The 24,686-nt window shown below is 52.2% G+C and overlaps 1 protein-coding gene across 5 annotated transcripts; it reads right to left on the bottom strand.

The window, feature by feature from the left end:
- Positions 1-392: 392 nt before the first annotated feature.
- ARHGEF40 (Rho guanine nucleotide exchange factor 40) lies at positions 393-23,607 on the bottom strand. 5 transcript variants are annotated; one of them, XM_061157686.1, is made up of 25 exons: positions 23,569-23,607; positions 23,426-23,470; positions 19,069-19,266; positions 17,207-18,458; positions 16,910-17,077; positions 16,649-16,769; positions 15,987-16,083; positions 15,797-15,877; positions 15,551-15,667; positions 11,200-11,295; positions 10,974-11,089; positions 10,486-10,612; positions 8,339-8,461; positions 8,119-8,262; positions 7,015-7,625; positions 6,677-6,911; positions 6,228-6,314; positions 5,205-5,420; positions 4,335-4,505; positions 3,348-3,525; positions 2,504-2,608; positions 2,134-2,277; positions 1,498-1,640; positions 1,051-1,096; positions 393-930 (listed from the first exon to the last, which is right to left on the bottom strand). In XM_061157686.1, the coding sequence occupies exons 1-24, from the start codon at positions 23,578-23,580 to the stop codon at positions 1,055-1,057; spliced, it is 4,629 nt and encodes a 1,542-aa protein (XP_061013669.1). In that variant the 5' UTR covers positions 23,581-23,607; the 3' UTR covers positions 393-930; positions 1,051-1,054. The 5 variants fall into 5 exon arrangements, with proteins under 5 accessions (XP_061013669.1, XP_061013670.1, XP_061013672.1 ...); XM_061157687.1 differs by having other exon boundaries at positions 1,498-1,628; XM_061157689.1 differs by lacking the exon at positions 2,134-2,277 and having other exon boundaries at positions 1,498-1,628.
- Positions 23,608-24,686: the final 1,079 nt, after the last annotated feature.

Here is a 24,686-nt window from a genome sequence, read left to right as displayed (position 1 = left end):
GGCTTTACCCTCAGGCTTTGGCTTCAGTAGCTCTGGGGTGGGGCCCATGAATTAGTATTTTAACAAGTAGCCTATTGTTCTCCTGTGCTGTGATCTGAGAATGTCATCTTGAGAAACTGCTGGATGGTGCTAGACCCCAGCTTGACTGTGGGCAGCTCAGCCTCAGGAAGTGCATGCAGAATGAGAGGAGGAACTTCAAGCCTCTGGAGGCCATTCCTCTGGGAGGGTGCAAGTTCACCCAGGCCCAGCTTTCTGCCAGTAAGGGGGTACAGTGTACCTTGCAGCCTTGGCTTTATTTTCTGTGTTCTAGTTAACGATCGGGTGAGCGGAAGTGCTCAAGTTAGTGGTATCACTTCAACCCTGAGGTCTGCTCTAGCTGTTTGGAGACAAAGTGTGAGTAAATATATTTAATATAACAATAGTATTATAATAACAGTAATTACATATATAAAGTTTGCAGTTCCCTGCCCCACTCTTCTGTAATGGTTTACATAGCTCTGCGTCCTATGACCCCTGCCCCCTTCTCCAAGAACGGAGTTGCCAGGAATTGGCAGAGATGAGTCTTCTCAGGAAGAGTCAGGGGCAGCATGAGGGGAGAACACAGGCTATGGAGGCAGGGCTGACACGGAGCGGTGTCCTGGGAGTATGCACTGGCCCCGGATGGGGAAGGACTGGACGGGGGAAAATTTCCCCACCTCCAGGGTATAAAGGCAAGCAAGTGTGGACATTCTGGTTCTTGTAGGAAGGCACCTGGCTGGGAAGAGCTAGAGACAGTGGTAGCAGGGAAACATACTAGTCCTTTGACCTCCTCTCTGTCCAGGAAGCAGAGGGAAGGACTTCAGTGCTCTTCCAGTCCTCCACTCTGTGCCCTCAGCATCCCAGCCCAAAGTGTGCTGAGAGGAGGGACGGTAGCCAAGCTCCGGATCTTCTCTGGAAGCCAGGAAAGAAGAGGGAGGATGGGTTGGGAGAGGGAAGAAGCTGACTCCCAAGTAGCTGGGGAAGGGAAGGGGGAAGGATGTAGGATGTGGCAGAAAGGCGGTACCAACTCACCCAGTCACAGAGGTGTGGTGGGGTCGCTCAGGGCCCGGGTATGGCTCTGAAGGAAGAGAAACTACAGTGAGTTTAAAGAATAAAAAATTATCTCTTGTATAGAGAGGTTATATAACCCTCCCTCTCTCCCAAGCCTGTCAATTAGTTCACCCTTTTTCCCTCTTCATCACTCCTGAATTTTGCTGATTGAGTCCAAGTTCAAACCAGTCTGTTAGAATTCTCCCCTTTCTCTCACTCTTGCACTACACTCCTTATTAAAGATTCTTTTTCACTTCTGACCTTCATCCCTCTCAGCCAGGCCTGGAGGAGAGGAGAAACGCAGACTGGACAACACATCCATCTAACCTGTGGCCTTGTGGGAACACAGGCTCACTGGTTCCTCTGCCCCTCATGAGTTGAACGATCAGAAGAGCCCACCCCATTCTCAGCACTACTGCAAGGACTTACCTGGCGGGATAGCCCTAAGATCCCTCCACTGGACAGAATGGGAGTGCTGCTCCCAGGGTGTGGGGGTTGCAGGCTGGGGCTGTTTCTCGGTCCTGGGGACACATCTCCAGAAGAGTCAAGTGTTTCTGGGGCTGGAGGGGAAGCTAGGGTGAGAGCAGAGTACAGAACCCCTCTAGATTACCTTAAGCAACCAAGCTGCTCCATCAGGGAAGAAAAAGCTCCATAGCAACAAGAAGCTGTAAGTCACCATAGCAATCCAGTTGCAAGAGAACCCCCCTACCAAGAGGCAGGAAATTGTCAGCGGCATCATTAGAGCAACCAGGGAAGAAGCGACAGGAAACTATAAGGATTGCCGTGGTGAACCAGGAGGGTACAACAGGAAGCTGAAGCAGTTTCCATAGAAACCCAAGGAGCGCTAGAGAGAGAGGTACAGAGGAAGTGCTTCTTAGCAACAGGCTGCTGTAAGCATTACCCTAGCAACCAGATGGAGGGCTCTTTTAGCAATGGGGAAGCTGTACATAGTTGTCATGGCAACCGGGCCACTTGGCTAGAGAAAGGAATTGCTCAGCAGCAAGCAGCCTGAACATCACCATGATGACCCAGCTGTTGGGAGCCACCCCTTGAGAGGTGCCTCACCCAGGGCAATTTGCTTGACGTCCAGATCCCAGGCCTCCTCCTCGACGCGGGCAGGCAGGGAACAGGCTCCCGGGGAGAGACCGGGAAGGGAGGGGCCGGCATGCTCAAAGGATGACACGGCCACCGAGGCCCGGGTGCGGGCGGCTGCAGAGAGTGGGGGAGGTGGAGGGGTGGGGTGCTGGTGTGGGAAAGCCCTCCTGGCTCCCTGAAAGGACCCTCATCTCTTAGAGGGCCTCCCAGTCAGTCCCACAGTTTCTGAGAAGACACATCCACCTGTGACCCTTCCTCTCTTTCCACCGCACCTCCTCACTGTGCATTCACTCTCAAGGTCTTGACTTCTGGGGGCCGCCCCCAGCACTCTGGCTCTCACCTCTTCCAGTGAGCAGGGCGCTCAGTGTCCGCTCCCCGAGTGCTTTGATGTCCAGGAAGGGTTTATTCCCAATGCCCATGGAGACCATCTGCTGCACTCGAAGCTCTAGGAACAGAGACCATGTTACTAACCTCTTTGCTCCTTCCCAGCTCTTCATTCCTCATTCTCATTCCCTTGGCGTCTCTTGTTACTCTCCTGTTGACTGTTAGGACCCGAATGATGATGGTGGTCCTAGACTTCCCCCTCAGACATCTGTCTCTTCTCTCCTACCTGTTGCATCCTGCCCATTTGGCGTTCCTGCTACCCAACTTCTCTTTTAATACTCACCTCCTTCCTTTTATCTTGGGCATTAAGAGCAAAATTCCCATTTTTACATACCTTTACGGTTTATCAAGTGTTTCCATATATATCACCTTATTTAATCCTTCCTATCATACCAAGACGTAGATGTTTACTTTCCACTTTTCAGATGAGTGGAATGAGAATTAAAGAGAATTAAAAATGAAAAACAAAAACTAGCAAAACACCGCTCAAAACAAAACAAACAAACTAGGTCTGCTAACACAGAAATTAAGTTCTGGAAGGTAAGGCAGGTGCACTGAGCACCCGCTGACTCTCTTTTGCCCAGCCATTTGTGCTCACCTTCCTGAAATTTAGTGGCTTCCTCTTTTCTTTTGGTACACCTTAGATTAATTTCTATCTCAGCAGTCTCTTTCATGTCAGATCTTGAATCTTCTCATACATCCTTCTCCATCTTATACCCTCTTTTCCCCAGGCCCTCTCCAGCTAAACTCCTGCCATAACCTTGATCCCAAGCACACCCTCTCCTGGTTCTGCCCAGTACCCTTGTTGTGGGCTGCCTGTCTCCACAGCAACTGGGCAATAGAACTTGTCCACTTGAGTTTGATCTCTGGTGAGGCTGCCTGCAGGGTGTATGCCTCTCGTGCACGCCGCCGCCGAAACCACAACTCAAAGCAGAGCCCACTGTCCCCGATGTTTTCTGTTAGCCCCATGTCGGCAGTCTGAGAAAGAGCAGAGGAGTGTGGGTGAAGATGAAGTGCGTCCTGACTAGATGGTACCATGTGGAAAAGCACTACACTTAGCTTGGCATCTGGGAGATGCTCAGTAAATGTTTGCTCAACACCTACCCCGTGCCAAGTGCTCTACATTTAGCCTTCATAACAACCGCGATTTACAGAAGGGGGGGCTGTGTAATACCCAAAGCATCTTGTCCAAAGGCTTATCATTGCTTATTAGAGAAAGTTCAAGCCCATGGCTCTGTTATTCCAAACCTAAGCTTTTTTCTCTATACTGGACTCTGTTGGAACTAGTATAGGAGGACTAAGTCAGAGAAACTCTTAGAATCATGCCACATTGCCTGATCTGGGACTAGGCTGCTATTGATGTTTATCTGGATATCAAGGCTGTTTCCCTAAAGCAAGGCCTCCTCCCTCCTCTTGGTTTCTTCAGTTCCATAAGTTAAGCTATATTTATAGTGTCCTCTCTTCATTCATCCCCCAGGGACCATCCCTAACTCAGAAAGCATGTGTGTCCTTAATGGGAAAGGTCCTCCTCCCTTCTGGTTTGGAATGCCCCATGAATCTCCTGTGTGAATAAGAACCCCCTGCAGTAGACCAATGACAAGGACTTCTGTCACCCCGACACCCTAACCTGATGTTTGATTACAGGCCAAAGCCTGTTCTCCATGATACAGATTCTGAACCTGGGTTGGGATTGCGTTTTCTAGGACATCCTGAGTTCTCAAGAAGAGCATGATTTCCCGTCCTGTCCCTGTGGCTTCCCACCACCACCCTGCCCCCAGGTGTTGTACCTTAAAGGCCTGCTTGTAAACGAAGGTCTCTGACCCCCCCTCAGGGCCCTTGAGCTTGCTGAACAGGAGGAGGTGCTCAAAGAGAAAGACATGACGAAAGCACTTTTTTCGGCCACAGATGACTGTGAAAGGGTCCCGGTGCAGGAGTTGTCCCTGCTCCTTCAGATCTATCTGGGGAAAGCAAAAGGAAAAGTCATTGGCCCTGGGGCCCTTTATATATATTTTATGGGGTGTAAAAATGGGCTTTATAGGGCAAGGGGCCTAATGCACTGGTTCTCAGGCAGAGCGAGGAAATCAGGGAAGCCCCTGGCCTAGAATCCATCTACTGGTCCCCAGGCACGGCACATCTGTCATGGTAGCACAGCCCTGCCTCTGAAGACAGAAGATGTATCACACAGTAGGGTTTAGAGCCTCCAGTGGGTAAGCCTTTGCATGTTGGGGACCAAAGCACCATTTTGCCCCAGGAAGAGAATCAAATCAGCCAAGACCTGAAGGGAAGAGAGGTCTAACCCAGTGGAGGTAGGTTTCCAAGCTGTTCTGGAACCTTAGGGCTGGAAAGAGACTAAGGAGAGGAGAGTAGTTATGTGTTGAGTGTTGAGATACAGAAAGAACTGCAGGGTAGATGTAGATAAGAATTAGCAAAGGAATAGGAAAGCAGATGGGATGTCGGGCAGGACACAGCTTCTTTATTAGTAGATGAGGAAAATTGAGGGCCAGTGAAGTGCAGTGACTTGACCAAAGCTATCCACATTGTTAGAAATGACAGCCTGGGGCCCTCTGACATTGAGGCTAGTTCCCTGGTCACCAGCCCACACTGCTTCTGAGGACACAGGGCGGCCTGGGCTGGTGCGTCTGGAGCCACGCCCTTACCTCACAGCCACGCACCGCCTCTGCAGCCAGCAGGTCTCTGCCGCGGATCTCTTGTTCCTGGAGCAGCTGCACAGCGGCCCCCAGGGCCTGGCGCTCAGAACTTGGCTCAGGCCCAGCTTCCCTCAGGAGCTCCTCTAAGAGCCGCCCATACCTGACCAGCTGCTCCAGGGGCTGCTGCAAGGCCCGGGGCAGGTGAGGACCCCCCTCCAAAGTGCCCTAGTATGGGGAGGAAAGAGGAATGAGGGGAGGTGCTAAGACCTTTGGGGAAGATGGGCAGTACTCTGGGTTTTTAGGGGTAGATCAAGTCCAGATGGGCTTCCCAGGTGGTACTAGAACCCACCTGCCAATACAGGAGACTTAAAAGACTCAAGTTTGATCCCTGGGTCAGGAAGATCCCCTGGAGGAGGACATGGCAACCCACTCCCGTATTGCCTGGAGAATCCCATGGACAGAGGTGCCTGGCAGGCTACGGTCCATAGGGTCACACAGAGTCGGACAGGACTGAAGCAACTTAGCACGCACCCACAAACCCCGATACACCCAAAGGTAAGGTGAGAAAACTTTCTGCAGAAAGAAAGGAGGTAGGAGGCCTGCCTGAGACTCAGCCATCCTCTAGATCTTAAAGGAGAATGGAAGAGGAATACAAATAATCCCTTGTATTCTCCAGCTTTTAACTTTTGAAGTCACTTTCACGTCTTTTGATGTGAGGTCTTTTGACCCTCCAAGCAGTCCATTAGTTAGATGTAGTGAATACTACCCACTTTCACTGGATACAGAAACAGTGGCCCGGAGGAATCAAGACCCTTGCCCAAAGTCCTCAGGTGGACCGGTTGTGATCCCAGCTTCACCTGGTTCCCAGACCAGCGCGGGCCCCACCCACAGCAATTCTGGGAGATTACTGGTAGCTGATGTTCCACGGCATGTCTAGGAAGGCTTTTTTTTCCCCTGAGAGATTTTGAGGTTGGCTGAATTTTACGTCTTCCTGGCTTTTCCCCTCCTCATGAGAGTACGAGAAAAAGTTACCTTGGTTGGAGGGCTGAGGGCAGCCAGACCGGTCTCCAGTTTGTGCCGGTGCTTCACGTACTGGGCATAAAGGCTGAATTGGTCCCCCTGTGCCAATAAGGAAGCAGTAAGTCATCTCCATGAGGCCCTGCAGACCAGCCTCTCCCTCTCCTCCTCCACATCCTGTGAGGCCGGAAGGAGGGCCCGGCCCCCGGGGAGCACTCAGTCTGCCTGGGGAATGACAGGCTCCGGTAGAGAGAGCAAAGGCCAGGCAGCCCTGAAGCTGGGGGGGACACAAGAGGCGGAGTAGATCCAGGAGCCCAGCAAACAGCACTAGGCCCCAGGACTTGGGACTGCACACGCCGGTAGGGGGAGGGGGGAGGAGAGAGGTACTGAGAAGGAGGGACCCTGGATGGGACTGAGACATGTGAAGGGAGAAGCCCTGGAGGAAATTTTAGAGGCTGACTCACATGGCGAAGGAAGCAGGCCCCAATGCGCAGGGGGTGGGCGGTGCAGCCCTGAAGTTCCCGCAGAAAGTGTGTCCGGTGGAAACTGCGGAGCCTCTCCCGGGCGCTCAGGGCAGCGGCCCAGGTGCCCCGCAATTCTGGGGTCAGCTCAGGCCCCGGGGGTGGTACCGGCTCACTCAAGGCTGCCACGTATTCTTGCTCACAGGTAATCAGCTCAGACACCAGACGCTGCTGGGCGCTGCAGGTACCACAGGGAGAGACAGGGGAGGCTGTGGCATGGGAGGCAGTCGCCACCCCGACAATGTCACGTTCTTTTCCTGTGGGGCAGCTTGGGCTCTCACCTGATGCTCCTCTTGCGCTCCATCCGGGGGGTGCCCACGCCCCAGGGCCCTTCTGGTCCCCCGGCCCGGCCCAGCAGCACATGTTCCCGGGGTGAGCACGTCCTGTCTACCACCTCCGTACTGGTGACCTCCAGGCCTCGGATCAGCACAGTCCTTGGTGGTCTGCCTTCTGCTTCCGGACCCAGCTCAGCACCCTCCTCCTCGTAGTCCTCCCCACAGGGGGCCAGGGAGCAGTGGGACGGGGCTGCCCGTGGCCCGGGGCTGCTGGGGAGCAGCAGGGAGCTGAGGCTGGGTGAAGGGCTGTGGGGGCCCCGTGGGGCCCCTCCGCTGCTGGCACTGTCTGCCCGTCGTCGCCGTTGGCCCCGGGGACTCGCCTCCTCCCCCAGCTGTTGCTGAATCCTCCTCTCCAGCTCTTGGCAGCGGGCCCGGCAGCGGCCCCATTCTCGCAGGGCTGCCGGGCTGCCCAGGTCCAGGGCCAGGGCCCGCATCTCCTGGAAGGTGCCAGCGCTGGGCTCCGGGGCACGCCGCAGGGCCAAGGCTGCCAGCACCGCCTCCCGCCCTGGTCCCGCTCCTGCCAGCCTCGCAGAACCTTCGTCCACCCATTCGTGTGCCTGCAAGGCCAAAGGGATGGGGAGTGGGGACAGGAAAGGGTGAGGTCCTGGGCCACTCCCGCGAGCTGCCCCATGGCAGCTCCTGTCCTCCTTCACCCGATGGCTTCCCAAGGCCCAGCACCACCACCTCCTCTCAGAACACCTCCCCTCACTGTCCTGCATCACTGCCTAATGTGTTATTCTGAGCTGGTATGGAGACAGAGGAGCCTAAATGAAGATGGCCAATACACAGAATTTACACGTGGCAGGCTCTGTACTGAGTGCTTATTACATACCGCTTATATAATCCTCACGCAGCCCTGTGAGGTAGGTGCCATGAGGCACACTTGGGTTTAGTCTCCTGTCCCAGGTCATTCATCAGGTGGGTGATAGAGCCCAGAGCCAAAGCCCAGGGGAGGCCCCCTAAGTCCTGGCTTCTAACAGCTCCCTGATCAGCTTCTCCAGGCAGAAGAAAGGTGGCAGCAGGCACCGGAAGAAAAGGCTTGGCACATACCTGCTGGAAGAAGCGCTGTAGCCGCAGAGCCCGATGGAGGCCACTCTCCACCTGCTCCAGGCGCTGTTCAAAGACATCCAGAAGCTTCTGGGAGGCAGCGTCCTCTTCCAGGGCCACAGTCTCCCTTGCCTGAGCCAGGCGCTCCTGGAGAAGCGAGGCTGCTCTGAGGCCCGGCCCTCAATCCGGCAGTCTCCCCTTCCTCCCTGCTCCCCTTTCTCACCTGAACCTCAGCACTGAAAGCCCGGAACCGTAGCTCTGTCTCCTGTAGGGCAGGCAGGGAGTCCCCAGGCACAGCAAAGCTCGCCAGCTGCTCTTCTCCGGGGCCCGAGAGCCACTGCAGTGCCTGGGGCAGACGGTGGGAGAGCAGGGCAATGAGGGAGAATGGCAGGGCGAAGGAGAGCTGAGGTCCAGCTCCTACCTCACCACCCTAACTTGTAGAAGTTGGGGGAAACCACATCATCTCAGCTGTCAAGTGGAAATAACAGTGAGTGGTGATAACTTCCACAAGGGTCAAGCGAGAAAGTGAGGAAGAGATCTTTGTAAAACACAAGTTGAAGGGGAGGCTGGGCTGTTAGGAAGCACTGAGAGACCTGTGCTAGGGTTCCAGGGCTATGCCTGGAGGTGAAATAGATAAAACTAGTGTGAACTGGAGGCATGAGGGTCAGAAGAAATTTCACATTTACAGAGCCTAGTGACGGGGGCAGTAGTTCCAGGGACTGGGCCTGGAGAGACAACTCAGGTTTGTGTGTGTGTGTGTGTGTGTGTAGCTCTGGTTGCCTATTATGGGGCTCTAGGAACTCTCATGTTGGTTCTGGGATGTTTGACCAAAAAGGGATGGTAATTCCTTCCTCTGAAGAAAGGCTGGAAGCTGGGGCAAGACAGCCTGAGGACAAGAAGTCTGAGAATGTTCCCAATAACCTGTGCCAACAATAAACACTTCTGCAGTCCTCTGCTGAAATCATTTGATCATTCTAATGCCCTCGTGAGGTAGGCCTTACTGTCACCCCCATTCTGCAGATGAGGACGTGGGAATTCAGAGATGTTTCACGGCTTGCCCAACTTCTCACTCTTAGCAGAGCACAACTCAAACTGAGCACCTTAGACTCCAAATCTGTGTGCTAACAGTTTTTAAGCAAGAGGAAAACAGCTAATAAGCAAGCAAGCAAGCAAACAGTAGGGGAAGCAGGGGGTTAGGTTTTATGTGAAGCAGAGTGCCTGGAAGAGGACTGCATCAGATTACCCTGGTGGCTCAGATGGTAAAGCGTCTGCCTGCAACGCGGGAGACCTGGGTTCGATCCCTGTGTCGGGAAGATCCCCTGGAGAAGGAAATGGCAACCCACTCCATTACTCTTGCCTGGAAAATTTCATGGATGGAGAAGCCTAGTAGGTTAAAGTCCATGGGATCGCAAAGAGCTGGACACGACTGAGGGACTTCGCTGCTTCACAGACCTGGATGCTGGAATGTGTGTGTGTGCTTAGTCGCTCAAGAATCCTGGAGTGAGTGGCCATGCCCTCCTCCAGGAGATCTTTCCAACCCAGGGATTGAACCCAAGTCTCGAATCCAAGTCTCCTGCATTGCAGGCAGATTCTTCACTGTCTGAGCCACCAGGGAAACCCAGATGCTGCAATGGAGGAAGCTAAATATGCAGAAATCTCAGAAAAAGACAGCCCTGCCCCTACTCTCCTTTGTCATTGACCCTGAGATGACCCTTCCCCTGAGGCCACATGCAGTCCATGAAGTGATCACTCAGCACACTTAGGAGTTATGGAGGAGCAATAAGATTTCAAATCTCCCTTTACCCTACAAGATAGGGTGGAGAGCAAATCTCTCTGGTGCCCTTAACCCCAGGAGAAAAGAATTAAGGTTCAAAAAACCAAGCCTTATCATAAAGAGACTTCAGTTTCCAAGGCATTTAGCAGCTTCCATCATCTTCTCTTTCTAAGGTGGAGGGAGGTGGGACCTTTGCAGTCTCAGGTTTGGGGATGATATTGCCTAAGGGGTGGACAGGGCTGGTGTCAATGGACATTTATTATTTCTGAGCTAAGGAGGTAGGCTATCAGAATCAATAGACTTCCTACAGTCCCCGAGGGCACCCGAGCATCTCACAATTTCTAAGGATCCTTGATCAAATATCAATGGTGGGAAGGGGAGTTCTGGCTTCTCTTCCTGCTGGTGCTGAAATGCCATCTCCCTCTTGCTGAATCTCACACTGACCATGATCAACTTCCAAGGAGATGAGGAGGGAGGGAGGGTTGTTCAAGCCAGGTTAGGAGAACACCATCAACTGTAAGTATCAGTGGGAAAAGCGTTGCTGGAGGCCAGGCCTTCAGGTGGAAGGAGGCACGGGGAAGGGGGTGCTGGGTCACCTGCTGCAGTCGGTGTGAGCGTTGCCGCTGCTCCTGCTGCTGCACGTGCAGATTGGAGAGGCGCACGAGCTGGTGGATGGCTTCATCTACCTCTTGATACAGTGCAGCTGGGCCTGGGCCTTCCAGCCTGGGGAGGAAGAGGGGGGCAGAATTAACCACTGCCCCTGTCAAGCTCCCCTCCAACCCCATCGCATCCTTGCATTCCAACAGCATCCGAGGTCAGCAGATGGGCCGGTATCTGAATTCTGACTCTTCCATTTACTGACTGACCTTGGCCAAGACATTAAACATTTCTGATCCTCCAAATCTCCATTGATAATCACGACTAGCACCTGGGGATGTTATGAGGGTTGTAAATGGAGAAGCATGATATCCCGTCCAGATACCATGCTTAGTAAGAACTTTCTGGCAGCTAAGGTGAATTGGCAGTTCTCTGCTGTGTCTCCATCGTGCATGTCCCCCTGCCCCCGTGCACCCATCCCCCGTACTTGCTGCTGTGGGTGGAGCGCAGCTTCATCAGGATGGCTCCTCCGTCCCTCTGCAGTTCCGTCAGCCGGGGATCTGCCAGTACCTTCTGTAGCGGCTCAGGCATCCCTATCACCTCCTGGTAGGCAGGGAGAAATTGACAGTTAGGGTTCCACCAGAAGGTCCTCAGCTCAGCTCAGCCCCACCCCACCTCCACCTCATGCCCTTTTGTCCCGTCTCATTTCATACCTCTCCCTCTGACTCTGCTGCTCTCTCTAGCTCCTCAATGGCTTGCCGTATAGAGCCCAGCACGCCTCGGCACAGGCGGCACAGCCTTGCCACTTGCTGAAACAAACACACGGGGATAGAGTCCAGGGACAGAGTCTAGGATAAGGGGCCTAAGCCCCAGGGTGGAGGTGGGGCAACCCTAGAGACTTCTATGAGGCAATGCTGGATTCAGTTAGTAAGTAGGTTGTTGCTTACTAACTATATGACTTTAGGCAGGTCCAGAAAATTCCCTGAACCTGAGTGTTCTCAACTGTAAAGATGTACCAAATTTAAAGGTTTAAAGAGATGACCCTACATAAGCAGTTAGCATAGGGCTGACACATTTTACAGCTTAGTAAACACGAATCTCCTTTCCCTCGTCTGCACTGCCTCTTCACACTATAAAACCCACCTCTCTGCCTATTCAGATACACTTCCCCTTTGATCAACAGCTTAGAGACCATGTTACAGACCCCCTTTAATACTCAGCTCAGATCATATTCAGACTTCTTTTCTTGAAGACAGCATTCAGATTCATAAAATCAGAGATGTCCCAATTGGTGTACTTTGTGGGCAAAAATCTTGAGGCTGGAATGTTGGTGCAGGGAGCTGGTACAGGAAGGCAACATCTCCAGAAGTAACTTGTTACAGGTCACATGGAACCAGAAACAGCCCCTCTGAGTCAGCTCTTCCTAGAACCCCAGTGACATTCTGCATGCTTCTGTTGTTTCTAATCTATCTTCGGCCAAAAATGATATGTTATTTAATGTCATGTTAAGAATCACAAAAAGAGAAGATTATAGGCCAATATCACCAATGAACATAGATGCAAAAACACTCAACACAACATTAGTAAACCAAATCCAACAATACATTAAAAGGACCATGCATCATGATTAAGTGGGATTTATTCCAGATATGCAAGGATGGTTCAACATCTGCAAATTAATCAACATGAAACACCACATTAACAAAATGAAGGCTAAATATCACACGATCATCTTGATAGATGTGGAAAAACTTTTTCACAAAATTCAATATCCACTTATGACAAAAAATACTCAATAAAATGGGTAAAGAGGGGAACACCTCAACATCATAAAAGCCACTTATGACAAACCTACAACAAACATCATACTCAATGATGAAAAGCTGAAAGCGTTTCTTCTAAGATGAGGAACAAGACAAGGACATCCATTCACATCAGTTTTATACAACATAGTTTTGGAAGTCCTAGCCACAGCAATCAGAGAAGAAAAAGAAATAAAAAGGCATTGAAACTGAAAAGGAAGAAGTAGAATGGTCACTGTTTGCAGATGATATGATACCATACATAGAAAATTCTAGAGAAGCCACCAAAAAAACTACTGTAACTCACCAATGAATTCAATAAAATTGCTGGATACTGAATTAACATATAGAAATCAGTTGCATTTTTATACACTAACAATGAACTATCAGAGAAATGAAGAAAACAATTCCATTTATAATAATATCAAAACAAATAAAATGCCTAGGAATAAACCTAACTAAGAAGGTAAAAGATTTGTACTTGGTATAACACATCGATGAAAGAAACTGAAAATGACACAAACAGATTGAAAGATATACCATGCTCATGGATTGGCGGAATTAATATTGTTAAAATGTCCATACTTCCCAAGACAATCTACAGATTCAAGGCAATCCCTATCAAAATATCAATGGCATTTTTCACAGAACCAGAATAATTCTAAAATTTATATGAAAATACAAAAGACTCTGAAGAGCCAAAACAATTTTGAGAAAAAAGAACAAAGTTGGAGGTATCATGCTCCCTGATTTCAAACTGAAACTACAAAGTTACAGTAATCAAAACAGTACGATACTGGCACAGAAATAGACACAAAGATCAATGGAACAGAATAGAGAACCCAGAAATGAATCTACACACATATGGCCAATTAATCTATGACAAATGAGGCAAGAATATACAATGGAAAAAGACCATCTCTACAATAAATGGTGTTGGGAGTACTGGACAGCTACCTGCAAAAGCATCAAACTGGACTACTCTTTCACACCACGCACGAAGATAAATTCTAAATCGATTAAACACTTGAATGTAAATCCTGAAATAACAAAACTTCTAGAAGAAAATATAAGCAATATGCTTCTTGACATCTTAGTATTATATTTTTGGATACATCTCTTTAGAGAAGGGAAACAAAAGCAAAAATAAACAAATGGGATTACATCAAACTACATCGCCTTTGCGCAGTGAAGGAAACCATCAACAAAATGAAAAAACTCCCTACTGAAGGGGAGAAGATATTTTCAAACAATATATCCTATAAGGGGTTAATATCCAAAATATATGAAGAACTCATACAACTCAATATCAAAAAAGCAAGCAACCCAATTAAAAAATGGGCAGAGGATCTGAATAAACATTTTTCCAAAGAAGACATACAGACATTGTTTCATGGCCAATAGGCACATGAAACAATGCTCAACATTGCTAATAAACAGGAATGTGCAAATCAAAACCACCATGAGATATCACCTCACACCTGTCAGAATAAGTATAGGTGAGGATATGCAGAATGGTGGGAATGCACTATTGGTGGGAATGTAAACTGTATAAGCACTATGGACAACAGTATGGATATTCCTCAAAATATTAAAAATGGAACTACCATACGATCCAGCAATTCCACTCCTGAGTATTTAATGCAAAGAAAGTCAAAACAGTAATTAGAAAATATATATGCACCTCTATGTTAATTGTGGCATTATTACAATAGCCAACATATGGAACCAATTTAAGTTCCCATCAGTAGATGAATGGCTAAAGAAGATGTGGTACACACACACACAAACACACACACACACACACACAGACACACACACAGAGGAATATTACTCAGCCATAAAAAGGATGAAATCTTGCCATTTGTGACAACATAGAAGGACCTAGAGGGTATTATGCTAAGTGAAATATGTCAGATAGACAAAGACAAGTACTGAACAATTTCACTTATATGTGGAATCTAAAAAACAAAACAAATGAACAAACATAACAAAACAGAAGCAAAGTTATAGATACAGGGAACAAACAGGTGGTTGCCAAAGGGGAGGGGGAGGAGAGGAGAGAAATAGGTGGGGGAGATTAAGAGGTACAAACTTTCAGTTGCAAAGGAAATCAGCCACAAGTATGAAATGTACAGTGTGGGGAATATAGTCAATAATTATGTAATATCTTTGTATGGTGACAGAGGTTAATTAGACATCATGATGATCATTATGAAATGTATGGAAATATTGAGTCTACTCTTGTATACCAGGAACTAAAATAGTGTTGTTGGTCAATTATACTTCAGAAACAAATAAACAAAACAAACTCATAGAAAAAGAGGTCAGATTTTTGTTTTTTAAAGGGTGTAAATGAGGGGGAGGGGGAATTGGACAAAGACGACCAGGACTTCTCTGGTAGCTCAGCTGGTAAAGAATCCGCCTGCAATGCAAGAGACCCTGGTTCATTTCCTGGGTTGGGAAGTTCCCCTGGAGAAGGGATAGGCTACCCACTCCAGTATTCTTGGGCTTCCCTGGTGGCTCAGCTGGGAAAGAATCCTCCTGCAATGTGGGAGACCTGGGTTCTATCCCTGGGTTGGGAAGATCACCTGGAGAAGGGAAAGGCTACCCACTCCAGTATTCTGGCCTGGAGAACTCCATGGATTGTATAGTCCCCAGGGTTGCAAAGAGTTGGACAACTGAGCGATTTTCACTCACTCTTTCAATCAAAAGGTAAAACTTCCAGTTACAAGATGTGATGTGTACTAGGGAAGTGATGTACAAAACAATATAATTAACACTGCTGTATGTTAAATATGGAAGTTGTTAAGAGTAAATCCTAAGAGTTTTCATCACAAGGAAAACAATTTTCCTATTTCTTTAATTTTGTATCTATATGAGATGATGAATATTCATTAGTGTTGTAGTCACTTCATGATTGTATGTAAATCACTGTGTTGTACACCTCAAACTTGTTCAGTGCTGTATGTCAACTATATCTCAAAACTAGAAGGAAAAAAAGAATTTATTTAACATACTCCTCTCATCTTCCCAGCAGCCCAGGGTACACGCACAATCTTTTGCTCATAAATACTTACTGAATTTGCTAATAAACACGTGTTGAATTGTGAACCATAACTACTTATTAAACTAAATGGAAGGGAAACCATTCTTTCCCAGCTCCTTGGTCAAGTCTCAGATTTGCCATTTTTTCCTAGAAATGTCCTCTGCTGGGTCACTCCTGGCTCCCAGTGTCCTGGGTGGGGGTGAGGAAGCTTACCTGGTGTGTCTCTACCCAGTGACTGGGAGAGGGCTCCCTGTGACCTCCCAAGTCCCACTGCAGCTCCTCTGGCTTGGCCACTCTTTTCAGATCACCCTCTGATAGCAACTCAGCACCCTGTAGACACATGAAGACAGGGGGTTTTAGGCCTGGGCACCTAGGGATTCAGGGATTGACCAGGGGCTCCAACTAGCCTCTTCTGTCTCCATCATTGATGGGAACTAAGTGGGAATGAGGAGCTCAAACCTGAAGTCCATGGAGTTCAACTGGAGGCTCATCAAGAGTGAGAAGCAAGAGCCGCTGAATGAGGGGAGGGTCTCCCGAGTCCTGAAGGCAGAGAAGAATAACCCTAAACTACAGGCAACTAGGTGGCCTGGATGACCACTAGGGAAGAGTTAGGGCCCAGAAGAAGTAATCATCTCAATGGATTGGTTACCTGAAGTTGACTCAGGACAGGAATGAGAGCTGGAGGCAGTGGGGGTGCCTTGCGAAGATCCAGCAGGGCAGACAGCCCCAGTATCTGTAGATCAGGTCTGTGGGGGCAGAAGAGCCAAGGAGACAGAGAGAGAGAGTATATGTGTGTGTGTGTGTGTGTGTGTGTGTGTGAGTGTCACTCATCCTCAGGAAAAGTTACATCCTAGCAATGGGCAAAGGATCAAACAAAGCCTGGGGTGTGTGTCCAAGAGATAGTGATGACTAGCAATTAGGAGTCTATATTCATATGACCACTGGGTCATGGGATCAGAGTTTAAAAAGTTAGGAATTCTGTGCTCCAGAAGTATATGAATTCAATGCCAGCACCTAGTCTACTGCCTAATAGGTTCTGGGGCTCAAAAAATAGTTGTTGGATGAGTGAATCAACATTTTTATAATCTAGGTAGCATCTTATGAGACTGAAAGTCAGCAGGGTTGATTTGGAGGATTGATGAAGACATTCTGCAAGTCAGGGGTCAGGAAGGTCAGACGTCAATGATTTGAACAACCTGAGGGTTGTAGAAGTAGGTGTCCTAGAAGGTCAGCATCCTGTGGAGAGAAGAGGGCAGGGTCCTTATGACCTAGGAGGTTACTGTGCAGGGTGTCAGCCTGGGCCTCAGTTACCTGAGCAGTGAGTGAAGGTAATGAAGAGCAGTGCTCAGCACGTCTTGGGAGGGTGGGGGCTCCTCGGGAGGGCACGGTGGGGTAATGGTCAGCAGAGCTCGCCCACTCTGGTCCACCCCTCCTGAGGACACAAAATGGCCAGGCTGTCCTGGCTGGGGGTAGGCTTTGGCTACCTCCCGTTTACCCCGCCTCCCTCTGCAGCCCACCCTGGAGGCTTTTCCTGCCTCAACCCCTTCCCTTCAGCCACTGCTGCCCACTGACCAGTCAGGACGAGGAATCCAGATGCCATTAAGTCCCAAGCTATACCAGGGTCATCAGAGATGGAGACTGGGGGACCTTCTTCCGGAATGCTCTCCCCTTTCACTTCTTGCACAGTCTCTGGGGATGGTTTTAGGGGGTTGGAGAGGAGCCCTTCTGGGTCGTCGGGCGCTGCAGACACAGGGCAGAAGACAGGTCTGGCTGTTCTGCTCCCAGCCTCACCTCCGCTTTTCCTCCAGCTCCCTTCCCTAGGCCCCACCGAGCCCGGCCCTCGCCCGACTGGCCTCAATGTTGTCTCACCTGCCATGCACACCAGGCTTAGTCCCTCCTGTTCTCTTTCTCTGGCGCTTTCTTCTACAGGCCCGCAGCCTTCTTGGGACCGAGGCTCTTTTTCGTCTGCTGGCTTGAGCTCCTCTCTCGGTTCATGTTCTGGCTTCCCGGAGCCTTCATGTTCCTCCTTAACTGGGCTGCATCCTGGAAGCTCGTGTTCGTTTGGTGGGGGCAGGCTGACAAGGGTTTCCTGGTGGCTGGTCTCTTCCTTGTCCCCAGGGCTCAATGGGGCACTGTCCCCTCCTCGGTTAAGAGCCCCTCTGCCCGCAGCTCGCTTCTTTCTCCTGTTTCCTTTGCCTGTTCTCCGAGGGGTACCAGGCAGCCCTTCAGCCCCCTGGCCTGGTCCTGCTCCAACCTCCCCTGGCCTCAGAGGGCAAGACTCAGAGGCTTCTCCCAGTGTCTCTGCCGGGGGCTCAGCTACCTCCAGGGCTGCTGCCTCTGGGAGAGCCTCAACTTCAGCTCCCGGGGGAGACCCAGGGGAGGCTCCAGTGCTGCTCCCCTCACCAGGCGGCCGGGCTCCATCCTGGTCCCGAGGCCCCAGACCCTTCTGGTGCATCCACGCCCGGTGTCTCCGATGCCGGCCCTTCCCTCCAGCACCCTTGCGTGTGGGTACTGTCCGGGTCCGGGAGAGGCCGGGGGAGCCTTCAGCATCCATGGGGCTCCCCCTCATAGGCAGTGTCACCTCCAGCAGCTCCACATACTCGCCCTCAGGTCCTTCAGCGGGGGCATTGTGCCCGTCCCCGGGACTCCGGGTGCCCAAGGCTTCCTCAGGGAGTGGGGGGCTGGGGAGCCCCGGGGGCCCAGAGGGCAGTTCTGGGGGTAGTGTGCTTGGCCGATGTCCAACCATGAGGCCTCCTTTGTGCACAAATCGAGGGCAGATGAGCTCAGCCCAGGGCAGTCGCTGAATCCCAGAGGGCGCAGACAGGAGGCAGGTACTGAGGCGACCTGTGGGCCTGTCCTTATTGATGCCTTGTAGCCACTCAGGTGTGAACAGGTATGCACAAGCCTCATTAGGCACAGGCAGCTCCTGCACTCGCCCACCCCCTGGGGCCAGGCACTTGAGTGCCAGGCGGGGTGCTTGGGCTGCTGAGGGTACCACTTGCAGGTAGAAGTCTCCCGGGCGCAGCAGCTGCCAGGGGAGGGCGGCTAGCTGCACCACTACCTGCTCATGCAGGCAGAGGGGCCAGCCCTCGTGGAAGAAGAGGAAACCGCTGTACTGGGCCTGGGGAGATAGGGGGCAGGCTGTGCTCAGGCCTCTGCTGATGAAGCCAGCAGGAGGGGCTAGTTAGAATGGGACTAGCCTAGGCAGGAGTGGCCTTATGCCTGGTGGGTTATGACTCCAGGGGAGCAGGAGGAGATATTTTGCTGTGTGCAAGTGACAGAGGAAAGGATTGGGACTGATCGGTGTTCTAGTGGTAGGAAGCTTCTCTAGGAAGCTGGTTCCACGAGTAGGAGGGGAAGAACTGAGTCATTATAAAGATGTGGTCAGCAGATGCCATTGTTTTGGAGGAGTTGGAGGCTCTTAGGAGGTCTTTAGAGCTGTAGAAGTGACTTTGTTGAGTCATTCTTGGGGGAGTCAGTATCTTGAAAAAATTGATATGAGGAGGGAAATGTCTAGAATTTGGTCTAGAGGGTCAGCGTCTTTGGGAATTGATGTTACTCAGGGGTCAATATGGGAAGATGAGTGTCTATGTGTTAGTATCTGAGTGGTGTCTCTGGGGGCATCAGTATTGGGGAGGCAGTGTCTCTGAGTGGGGGGAAATTAGTCTGACTGGTGTCTGGGGTGAGGCAGTGGATCTTAGGGGAGACGGAACAGGAACGTGTTCACTTACACAGGCTTCCTGCTGGATCTTGGCAAGCAGGTGCTTGGCAGGCACCAGGAAGTCCAGTGTGTATCTCAGCGCATCCTCCCGATAAGTCCTCTCCACCACCTGGAACACTTGGCCCAACAGTGTGGGGGCTGTTGCCTCGAAAGGTGGGTAAAGGGCCGCTAGAGTACTCTGCACACAGTCCTCTACTGGCTCAGGCTCCTGGGAGAGACAAGATCAGACAGTGGATTCCTAGAGATCATCCAAGCATGGTTCCTTAAAGGCTGGCGTTGTCCCCTAGGGGCCCCATCATGTACAAAGTGTGTGTAGAGAGACAGCATTCAGGAAATGCTGGCTGAATGAGATGGGAGTGGGGTTGGGCCAGTCAGAGTGCACTCTGAGGCCTTGGTTTTGGAGATCTGGGGAGACTTCTGTGAATGTCTTTGATCAGGGCTGAACCTGGTTCTTGTACATTGGGATAATTGCATGGGCCCTCTTCCTCAAGAAGAGATGGGCCCCTGGGCCATCAGGGAAGTCACAGGTGGCTGGGAGTTCTGCAGGGTGGAGCCTTTTGACACAGCCTTCCTACTAGCCCCTCCTCACAGGGCCTACCAACCAGAGACCCCCTTCTTAAGTATCGGTGCCACCACCCATGGGCAATCATATGCTAATGGTCATTGGGTGGGAAGAAGAAGGACTGAAGGGCTATCAGTCTTGAGTCTTTCTAGCACCCCTCATCCTCTCCAGTGGCTCTCAAGCAATCACCCATTCCCGGAGTATGCAGGATTAGGTTACAAAGACTTGGGTGGGGACAGCTGAAAGAGCGAAAAGTCACAAAAGGAATGTGTAGGGAAGGGAGGAGGAGGCCTTGCTGGTATGTATTGGAGCTGAAATATTTTCTGATTTCTGTAGCACCTGTCTGACAACCTCCATCATGGGCCACTAGCTCAAAAGTTCTCAGCCCTGTTTCCTCTAGACTCACCTCCCTAAGTGAATCAATTGGATATCTTTCTCCACCTCAGAACCTAAACAGCCACCCCTCAGGCTATTCCTTTATAAACTTACTCCTCTTTCAAGGTGGCTTTGAAATTCCTTTTATCAGATTTCTTTGCTGTAACTGGGCAAGGGTGATGCTCAAATTGAAGTGTTTACTTAGTTCTCTACTCCGAAATGCCCTCCCCACCCCCTACTCCGCCGGCTCTGCCCTGAGGATAAAACTGCATATTTTACTTTGAGTCCTTCCAGCCTGAGTGTTACAAGCCTGTCCCGACAGTCAGAGAAGCTAGGCAGCCACTCCAGAGACCCACAGTCAGTGCGTCAGCACCGACACCCGGCCCCAAGGTGTGTGGGCGAGCAGACAGACCCCCCAGTGTTCCGGGGACCCTGGGAGCTGGGAGTGTCCCGGCCAGCTCCGGGAGCGTGGGTGGGGGAGGGTGGGGATGGGCGGGGTGAGGCAGAGTGGGCCGTCCCCTCGGAGGCCTGGAAGGGGGAGCTAGAGCTGGAGCAGCGAGGCAGCTGCAACCCATTAGGGGCGGTGAGCTCATGGCTGAGTGAGAGTCTCAGCCACAGGAAACGGCAGCGGCAGGAGGGGAGGAGGGGTCGGGGGTGGGAAAGGCCGGGCAGGAGCTCAGCGACCCGGCCTCCAGCCGGCGCGGACCAAAGAGGAGAGCAGAGAGACTGAGTCAGCTCTCCCTGGCCCAGTTCCTCTTTCTTCTTGTTCCAGTCTCCCTGCCAGGGGCTGCCCTTCCTTCTGTGGAGGAACAACCCCGGTGGTGCTCCTACCCCTCCTCCACTCCCTGCTGTGAGCGCCCCCTGGCAGGGCCTCTCCCCCTCCTCCACTCGCTGCTGTGAGCGCCCCCACGGCCGTGCCCCCCTCCCATCCCTCCGGGGCGGGCGCTCTCCCTGGCAGTGCCCACACCTGCAATGACCCTTTAGAGAGTACTTTTGGAGTGAAAGTTCACAGGACCATGTCCACTCCTATAGGCACGGCCGTCCTCTAGCAGCGCCCTCCTGTTTCCTGTGCCCTCGAGTTGTTGCTGCCGGGGTCCCCGACCCGCTGCAGCGGGAATGCTCCGAGACAGTGCTTCGCTTCCCTGCAGCGGGAGCTCCGGGGTACTCCTCCCCCCATCGCATCTCGGGTCGGCTCAGGCATCGTTACGCCCCCTGGCACTGTGGGCCCCCTCCCCACTCTGTCCACTACTCTGAGGCAGCATCTCTTTCTCCGCGGGAATTTCCCTTTTTGGCGAGGTCCCTGGCCCCAACCCAGCCGCAGCTGTGGCCGGTCCCCCAGGGCCGGATGGGTGGGCCCGGGGTGGGGACCGGGATGGAAAATGCTGGTTCCAGGCAGGTCATTTCTCAGGACCCAAGGCCGGACCCCCTCCAGGGCCGCTGCAGCACGAACCCGCAGGGGTCTCCCGCGGGTAAGGAGTTGGGACCGGGAGGGGGAGGGAAGATCCTGCAAAGGAAAGCACAAGTCAGGACAGAGGAGGGCGAGGGGAGGTCTGTGGATTGGGGGGAGAGACCTAAAGGAGGTTGGGGGAGGGCGCGAAGAAGAGGGGAAGAAAGGAGTGAGGGCAATACCCAGCGGGGTCAGAGTCAGTGGGGCAGACAGGCAGATCAAAGAAAAGAAGGGGGGGATGGGAGGAAGGAGAATCCCAGGAGCGCTCAAGAGTTCCAAGCTGGAGCAGGAGGCACCCAGCTGGGGGCTGGCGATCCGCAGAGGACGGCGCGAAAGGGAAGGGGACACCGGGTGGCGACGCGGGACTCACCATGGCTCGGCTCGCGGCCGCGTCCGACGCTCGGGCCGGCGGGCGGGGCCGGGCGCGCCGCCGCCTCCCTCCCGCCGCTCGCGTCTCGCCGGGTCTGGCTTGGGGACAGCTCCGGCCGCGGTGGCGGCTCGGCCCGCTCGGGCTCCCAGGCCGCGGGGCCCCACCAGGGAGGGTCGAGACGGCCGCCCCTCCTCGCCCCGCCCTGCAGTGCCCGCCTCCGCCTCCGCGTCCGACCCCCTGCCGGGACGCTCGCTCCCGCGCCGGGCCTCGGGCCGCTCCCCACGACGCCCCCAGCCGATCTGCCCGGCTCTCCCGCAACCCTCTTCCTCCTCCGCCCAGCCCTCCAGCCCGTCGCCCCGACCCTGACCCTCGGAGGCTCGTCCCGCCGAAGATGCCCCTCTTTTCCCGCCTCCGGCTAGCTCCCTAGGCGATCAGCTTAGTCTCCGCAAGGGACTGTCCAGAGACTGGGGCGTGCGTGGATTCCCTGGGGTCCCCAGCCTAGGACTGGAGTCATTTGATGGCCGGAAGCCTCCTGAGTCTTAACTCGCCTGGGAACCTCTTCTCCCCTCGGTTGCCAGACTTTGGCAGCACTAGCAGCACCTGGAGCTCAGAAGAAACCACCCCCCCCCCCAACACACACACACACACAGAGCCCCTGCACTAGCAGCACCTGGAGCTCAGAAGAGACCCCCCCACCCCAACACACACACACACACACACACACACACACACACACACACACACACAGAGCCCCTGCTGGGGACAGGAAAGTCGGGGGATTCCTCCCACTCTCCAGGGGCTTGCCTGCCCCCCTCCTTCCCCTCCCATCTCCTCCGGCCTCGAGCCTTCGGGCTCCGACAATGGGCTCCTCTGTGCGGCCTGGGGAGGGCGGGGGCGTGGGGGAATTAGGGAGCCGAGAAGGCTTGGGGAGGGGGGTTGGACGTCGAGGCTGAAAGCGCGGAGTCCCGGGATGAGGCTCCTCCTGCCGAGGCGGACGTTTTCTGAGTTCTTTTCTCGCTGCCCCTTCCCCTCTTAATACCTCATCCTCTCCCTTAGCTAGCGGAGGGAAGGCACCAGACCCCGTTCAGCAGCCCCACCTCCGGATTCCAGACCCTTCCTTCTTTGGGGGGTGGCGAAAGAGAGTCTCCTGGGGTCGCTAGAGCTCTTGGTGGCGGGGATGGTAATCTGACGCAGTAGACAAAGGGGTTAGGCTAGTTAAGAAAGTTCTAGTCTCGCCCATCCTCCACCTCGTCTGGATGGCAAATGAAGCCCTGGCGAGGGTCCCCCAGGAGGGCCAGAGGAGGCTTAGGCAAAGCAGGGAGATGCTCTGCCCCTCCTCTGAGCAGGCACCTGGAAGCCGTGCAGGGGTGGGCAGGGGCACTTCTAAAGAGTGGGCATTTGAGAAGATAGGAGAGCCAAATAGACCCCAGAGACGGACGTGAACGCAGGTACCACTGCGACTGGGGAGGGGGTGACGTTTGGAAAACATCCTGCCTGGGATGCAGCTCCGACGAAGCTAGGAGGCTGGAGCCTGAGGGCAGTCTTTGGAACAGAGGCAGGCGGAAGAGTGGGGATGGAGGGGGCGTCGCTTAGGTGATGGGCTCTTCTCTCACCTCCTCTGAACGCTCATCTCCGCCCTTTTCTCCTCTCCGCCGGGTCTGGAAAAGAGGAGAGAAAATATTCATTCTTTTGGAGGCAAAAAGATCCCTCTGCTCCATAGAGTAAAAAAAAAAAAAAAAAATCTAGGGCAGCAAACCTCAGTGCCCATCTTTCCAGCACAGTCAGAGGCAGGGAGCTGGAGCTCTTGTCCATCAATAGGTTATGAGCTCTCTAGACATCTAGCCTCCCGGGCCTCCTTATAATTAGTGTTGAGAACTGGGAGAGTGAGATTTTGCTACCCCCTGGTGTCCACTCTGTAAATGCGACCCAGTGGCTGATTACAGAGGTCAGAATTTAGGAGACTTTCTTAGGGGGTTTATTACGAACTTTATTCTTTTGTTTCAAACCCAGCTCACCCATTCCCAGTGTTGACAGAGTCTGAAGTTTTCATCATTAGATCTTAACATTCTTTATACTCAAACAAATTGTTTGGGGAACAGTTGGTAGAATCCGAGTTTCCCACAAAGCTGGCTCTTTTAGTCTGTGATCTCCCGGGGGGAAAAAACGAGAGGATATTTCCTCCCCCCCCCCCCCCCCCCACCGTGGAAAAAAGGGAGTTATTGAAAGTGTTTGAGTCTACGGGTGAGGGGTTTTGGATGCAGGCTCTGAAATCAAGTTATTCCTTTCCAGGAGTTTTAATCCGTGCTAAATTAGAAAGGTTTATTTAAGTAAATAAGGAGACAGATATGCATATAGTGGTTAAATGCCACTTCTCCAAGGATGCAGGCTCTTACCTAATACCTGTGCATCTGTGCGATAGTATGTGTGTTGATGTGAATGTTTTGGGGAGATGGTAAAGTAGAAAGATTAAAATGGAGGAAATAGAGACTGGCAATAGACCAGACTTAGAAACTCTCTCCAGCATTCACTAAAAATTCTCACTATATTTCACCAATTTCAGATTCTTTGGAGTGTAACAAACTTGCATTTTACAGATGAAATTCTGGCATATTTAAAATTAAAAAACAAGCTGTAAGCTATATAGTAAGTGGAGAAGCAGAATTTGAACCCCAGCAGCCTGACAACAGAGCCTTCATTCTCAACCACTGTCATAGGGTTTCATCCAAGCTGTCAAGCAAGAGTCCATATAGAAAGTGCTTTGAACACTACATCACCTTTTCTACCACCTAACCATCATGTTAGGTTAACATGTTAGGTTAGGACAGGGAAGCGTGGCGTGCTGCAGTCTATGGGGTTGCAAAGTCAGACACGACT

Source organism: Dama dama, chromosome 12 (assembly GCF_033118175.1).
Source record: "Dama dama isolate Ldn47 chromosome 12, ASM3311817v1, whole genome shotgun sequence".
Lineage (NCBI taxonomy): Eukaryota > Metazoa > Chordata > Mammalia > Artiodactyla > Cervidae > Dama > Dama dama.
This window is presented reverse-complemented; position numbering and strand designations above follow the sequence as displayed.